We start from the raw sequence: 6,959 nt of genomic DNA on the forward strand, positions 1-6,959 counted from the left end.
GCACCTCGTAAAAAAGTAATCCACGAGGTCGATGTCTTTCAAATTACCACAATGTCCTTTAAATTATTACATTTGTTGTGTTGCAACGAATATTTTGGTAAACTAAATGTAAGTAATGTTAAGCAAAACGTTAAAGACCTAGAAAACATAGTGATAATCTTACTAACATTACAGATGCGAAAGTTTAGATGGCTGCATGGATGTTTGTTAGAGTTTGTACTCTAAACCGTTGAACGGATCTCGTTGAAATTTTGCATAGATCTAAAGGATAGTCTGGAAGAACACATGGGCTCCTTGCTTTATTTTTTAATCCCACACGGACGGTGTCGCGGGCGAAAGCTAGTAATATATAATTTTGATCGAAGACGTCAGGAAATTTGAATCTTTAAATTTTGATGGGTTTCGTTAGAGCATGTATAACCTAAAATCTATACTATCTATCTATATCCAGACTTTTTTACTTTTACACTAATGTGTTTTTTACTTTTACACTAGTAAAGCGTAAATACACACTACTTGTGACGTCAGCAATCTCAGTATATTTATGAACAACGAGCTGTCGCCCGCGACTTCGTCCGCGTGGTATTAGAAAACATACGAATTCTATAAAATTACAAAAAACTACGTATCCCTCGGGAACCGGACATATCTCGGGGATGAAGCTTATTCCATGTGCATTCCAGACTTTGTTTTATATCTGTGCAAATTTCAATAAGATATGTTGAACCGTTGCAGAATGATCAAGTAAACATTAAAAAACTAAATTAATGAATCCCACGGGAACAGTAACTATTCCCGGGATAAAAAGTAGCCTATGTGTTCTTCCCGACTATGCTCTAAACCTGTGCCAAATTTCATGGAGATCCGTTCAGACGTTTAGGCTACAAACGCTAACAAACATCCATCCATCCATCCTACCATCCATCCATCTAAACTATCGCATTTATAATATTAGTAAGATTATTTCTTTAATAAAAAGGTCCTAGATACTCGCTTTAGGCTATATATTTTTACGCATTTAAACTTACAGGGTAAATAAATTGGATAAAAACTGTCATGTGGGAAAAGGACCATACCACAAGCTGCCAACATTAAGAAGCAGTTATTATGGCAACGGTAATTTTGACATTTGCAATTTAGGATTTGACAAATGTAAACAATAAAATAAAGTGTTAATTGAATGCGGTTGAAGCCGCACAGAAACAGCTAGTAATTAACAAAAAAAATTAATAAGCAAAGTAATATTACTAACCTTAAGAAGTTGCGTATAATTAGTATCATCGAAAGGCAGACGTCCATAGACAATAGCGTAGAGAACAACTCCCATACTCCAGATATCAGAGTCCTGAGGTCTATATGGAACTCCTTTGAGTATCTCAGGGGAGGCGTAAGCATAACTGCCGCAGAAGGTTTCGCTTAATGCATACACTCCATTCTTCGGCTTCATGTGACCTCGCGCAAAACCAAAGTCTGACAATTTTATATTCAGGCCATGATCCATTAGTAGATTTTCACACTTTATGTCCCTGTTAGAAAAATATTGATAACCAGACAATTGATTTTTGAACCATTTTAAGGACAGACATTAAGTGGGAGCAATTCCGCATTTCGTCTGGTGAGTGTAGTGCCGGAGGCCTTGTTTTAGTCCCTTTTCCTTTACGCCCTTTTCTTGAGAAGATAGGATAGAAAAGAAAAGAGATTTTGACGCATAGTAAGGGAAATATTCTGTTTCCGTCGATTAGGGTTAGGTAACGCATCTGCAATTGCAGATGTTTATGGGCAGCGGTCGCTTCGCTATTCAGCGGATTCAGGTGACCGCTTGGTCGTTTGCCATCTTATAATATAAAAAAAGACACGCCGACTCTAAATTCGCAACTTAAATACTAGTTTGTACTTGCGATATTCTCAATTTAATTAGATACAGACCGATGAACAACACCTCTGTCGTGGCAGTAGTCTACTGCTTCTACGAGTTGACGGAACCAGCGTCGGCCGCGGACTTCGTCGATGTGCTGGTCCTTACGTATGATGTCCAGCAGACTTCCGTTCTCAGCGTACTCCATTACAATATACACTCTGTATACACCAAGATGAGACAGTTATTGTCTATGCTTCTTAAACGTTATGGCAAAGACAATTAAAAGCACAACTCACGTATTTTGTTTCATTACCTAGTACTTTAAGCAAATAAATCAGCACGATTATAAGAACAATTAACTAAGCCATTAGACGTTGATTAAAGAGTTATATTTTAGTCTACAAGTTTAATTCTTGTAGCTTTTGTCCTAAATAAGAAATAAATTAATCGTAAATTGGCTTGGTAAAATGGTAAGGTAAAGTTTTCTAGGTGTACTTAGTACTAAGTCGAGTACGCAATACCACAGCGACTTCTATTATTACGTTTGTAAAGAATAAAAGTTCTCAACCTGTGAGTGGTTTCGATTGCTTGTAGGAAACGTATTAAATTTTCATGCTTTAAGCCTTTCACAACTTCTATTTCCCTTGGCAGAAACTTTTTCAGGTAGTCGCCGGGTGCTTGGAACTTGCTTATTATTTTTATTGCTACTTGGCAATTGTGTCTGTCGCTGGATGCTACCTGTGGTATCAACAAATTGTTTGCTTTACAATAATTTTAGTTCTTTATCAGTTATCTATAAGAACATGAAATTTTGAATTCGACTCGAAAGCGTTCATGAACGTTATATACATTAATTACAATTTTCATTGATTTAAACGGATCCTATTTTTGCTGCTTCTTATTTCTGATAAACAACAGTACCCTGGTATGCCACATTGGTATTTCGTAAAAGTGTGTTACTTCCCTGATCGTGTCGACCCGTTTTACAAAATTAGTCCGAGCATGGCTCTTAATTCTAATAGGATATTGTCGTCTGCATCTATTTCTACTTCGAAAGCACGCGATCGGCCATCGCCATGGGTATGCGGGAATTAAAATTACAATCTAATACATACTGCGAAACTTTAAAGTTATTGGAAATTTAACAGAGATTACTGGCACATTATCTATTTATCATTACTTTTCTGGTATATTATTATTATTGGAATTATTATGCTGTGCAGTATACGACTTCTAACGGTAATCAGCTGTGAGGTAAATTTAAAATGCGTAAATGTCAGAAGATACAAACGAGACGGTTACCTTTACTGTTGCATACGATCCAGAACCTATGGTTCTTCCTAACACATATCCGTGAGTTTCTAATACTGTTAACTTTCTGTCAGCTTTGGCCTCGACCCCACTATGTACGGTCGCCGTAGGCTCTGTAGACATCTCGCCCAGTACATTTTTATCCGTTCTAACATCGGGCCCTGGCATATCACAGAAGTAATTTTATAAGTTTTGATAAACCTTTCTTGCAGTCACATTATATATAATTTAGCCACATAATATTTATTTTTCATGTATTTTTTTTCCAAAACAGATTCATGATGACGTTTTTTTCTTAAAAGGTGTTATTATGATTGACGTGACCATATTTTTCTAATTATTTGGGCTTACGATTTCAGATACAAAAGTAAACGGGCAGTATTAGAAATATGCCATATTTATAAAAGGAGTATAGAGTTAATCATTACCGCCGAGAATTCAGAATGCCTAGGTCTGAGTCTTACGAGAGTCTCTAGAATTTCATTAGTAAAGCATATCTTTTCGGATCTTTTGATGGATAAGACATTATAGTTTAATTTACATAAGAATTAAATTTAAAGTACATTAATTCATGTTTTCATAAGATAAATTCTATGTCAAATTTTTTTTCAAAGAAACCAGTAATTATACATTATTCTACAAATAATTTAGGAAATAAATGTAAAGTTGGTTTAATCTTTAAGTAATTATCCGTAAAATGAATCGTAGCTCTGTACCAGTTGACAGCTGTCAAAGTGGGAAGCCAAAGTCAATATGGTGGCATAACAAAAACAAAAATATATATTTGAAATTTAATAACAGAAAAGTTATTTTATCATTGTTGTTAATTTTTCTAAATTTAAATATACAATTGTTAATATATTCTACGATAATTACGGTTCCTTCCGTGAACATTCAGCTACAATTTTGTGTCTTAACTCTAGTGTGCAAGTGCTATAAGAATTCTTAGTTGTGAACTCATAAACATAACAGTGGCCCGGAAAAATATTAAAAGTATGTAATTCGTGGTGGGCATGTTCTAGTCTTGTTAATTTTTTTTACTTATTTTACGTTTATGCATGAGCATTTATTATAACTTCCGAGCTTCATTTAGTTCATTATTTTTAATTTAATTGCATGAATCATTTTATTGTATTACATTTTAAATAATAATAAGTAAGCAGTTAATGGTATAAAATACAAGAGAATGTACTTTGAGGCTCCGGTTATTTTCATAATTAAAAGTGTATCATTCCATCTCTCAATCTGTAATAACTGTGTTTTATGATTATGTAGATATTAAAAATTTTAAAGTAACAATAACTTATTTATATTGACAATTGATTGTTTTGAATAGATCAAAATTAAATGTCACTGTTCAAATTCTACTGACTAACCTCCAGTTTCTCAAATATCTATCAATTTAAATTAATATTAATAACTTTAAAAAGATGATTGTTTAATTTAATAATTTGAATATCAAGAAAAATGCATAAAATGTAACTTATAGATCATTGACTATGCAATAAATTCTTGTTATAAAGTATTTAACATTTGTTATTGATGTTATATTGTGTGCATTTCCATTTAGACATTATCATATTTTTCTAAATTTGACTAATTAAAATGTCTACATGGGGAAAAACATATTGTTGAAGTAACAAAGTTTAAATCATTTTAGATATGTATTTAATGATTCTGCGGAAAGGAATGACAATTTTTTAGACTCATCGAGGATTTTAACTTCGATTTTGTACATAGGAAATACATAACATATTGGTTTTATAATTTTCTAATAGATAGTGTTAGAAATATAATAAAAGTTCTATAAGTTTGCCATTATAAGACATTTTAGAAAAAAATGTAATTACTGTGCCCTAGCATCCATACTATTATTATAAATGCGAAAGTAGATGAATGTATGGTTGTTTGTTAGAGTTTGTAGATTTAACGGCTGAACAGATCTCGATGAAATTTGGCATAGATGTAGAGGATAGTCTGGAAGAACACATAAGCCACTCACTTTTGTTTTTTTTATTCAACGAGGGCGGAGTCGCGGGCGAAAGCTGGTAATGAATAATAGTTTCTTAGTAAATCCCAAAACTACAAACAAACACACAAGATAGGATAGGCCTCTCTTCTCTTGTCCTGGTTGGAATTTTTCTAAAAAAACATGCTAGTTTTATAAAAAAAAACATAATTTGTCCTTTACTTACACCAAAAATCATTTATTGTGTACGAATGTTAAACACATCGCAAACAGACAATGTCGATGTTTCATGTTAGCCAACTTAAGTCGGCTGTTATATCCAGTCCCTCGTAAATAATGCCGAGCAGAACTTGCGCACTGCACCAAACATACGCACGTGTGATCTCTGCACTATAATTTTCAAATTTACGTTCGATCAAATGAACGGTACGTTGGAAAAAAAAATTACTATTATCAAGATAGGTAAAAGGTTGTCAACATCAGATTTCCGTTATATACCTTACTAGCTGTTGCTCTCAACTTAGCAGATAAATTACCTTTTAAACGGTGAAAGAATTTTAAAAATCGGCCTAGTAGTTTTTGAGTTATTTCAATACATACAAAAATACAAATCTTTCCTCTTTATAATATTAGTGTAGATATCAGAATGTCAAATATCTTAGAGTTCAGAGAACGTGCTCTATATTTTTGATTTAAAGTCAAAAAGCTCAATTTGCATATTACGTTACAAATCTCTACTAGATGCATAGATGAAAGACTGTTTAATTTGAATTCGTAAAACATCTTTTTGAGCTACATATGTTTCGGTTTGAAATCTCGGAATATACGAAACCAATTAATTCAAAGAGCTTCCGAGAGTTTCATTCGTTTTGTCGAAAAATGATTTTAGTATAAAATACAGTATTAATTCGCCAACAAATAACAGCGGAAAGGCTCAACTTTTCATTTTGGTTGCGCAGCAAAGGGTCGTGTGGCCGGCGGGTCGGCGAACCAGCGCCAGTGAATAATGTCTGCACAAACTTGCGCACTGCACCAAAACGCATCCTACGTGTCTGCCGAGCCGAGTTACAATACCCAACAACTTACAAATTTATTTTCCTACTCTCTTGTTAACAGAAGTAAATGACGTGGTCATTTAGCCCTAAAGTATTGCTTTCAAATGTTTATCGACGCTTACTGCACAAGATGTGATCCCCATTCATCCGTTTAACAAGCAAACAACTTATTTGCAAATATTAATGTCTACGGGCAACGTTGCTTCGCTATTATGGCGAATATTGGTGATTGACACTCATCATCATCTCCTTATCCTCCCGTAGGGTCGGTGCAACAGGTTTTTGTCTCCACATAACTCTATTATACGTCATCTCAGTCATCACTCCCTTTATCGTCGCCTTTCATGCTATCCATCCATCTCTTTCTAGCTCTACCTCTACCGGTGTACCTTCACGCTCATAACATGCCCAATATTATAAAAAAGGATACTAACGCTAAATTAGCTATACAAACTTTCATCACTATGTTTACGATTAAACATTTAATATAACATTAAAATCTTGCTAATTTTGAAAATATTGACTGGGAATAAATCATGTATAAAAAAATGCAAATTTGTTCAACAACAAGCCAGGGGAGAGAAACTTTTATGCGGTCGGTAAACGTTGCTCTGAGGCGTCACATCAAATAAACAAGAATTATCTCTGACGCTGACGTGGAATGCATTGCTCATTTCATTACTTTTCACTCTCACGGTAAAAATGAAAACAGGTCGTAACGTTTCTAGTAAAGGAATGGCGTTGATTGTTTAAGAAAGTAAATATT

The 6,959-nt window shown here is 34.0% G+C and overlaps 1 protein-coding gene across 1 annotated transcript; it reads right to left on the reverse strand.

Moving 5' to 3' along the window:
* Positions 1-982: 982 nt before the first annotated feature.
* On the reverse strand, positions 983-3,481 carry LOC106102120 (testis-specific serine/threonine-protein kinase 1-like). The gene is made up of 5 exons (XM_013281530.1): positions 3,161-3,481; positions 2,427-2,596; positions 1,927-2,076; positions 1,253-1,526; positions 983-1,000 (listed from the first exon to the last, which is right to left on the reverse strand). Exons 1-5 carry the CDS (start codon positions 3,335-3,337, stop codon positions 983-985), a joined length of 789 nt encoding a protein of 262 aa, XP_013136984.1. The 5' UTR covers positions 3,338-3,481.
* Between the last annotated feature and the right edge of the window lie 3,478 nt (positions 3,482-6,959).

Source organism: Papilio polytes, unplaced genomic scaffold (genome assembly GCF_000836215.1).
Source record: "Papilio polytes unplaced genomic scaffold, Ppol_1.0 DF823923.1, whole genome shotgun sequence".
Classification (NCBI taxonomy): domain Eukaryota; kingdom Metazoa; phylum Arthropoda; class Insecta; order Lepidoptera; family Papilionidae; genus Papilio; species Papilio polytes.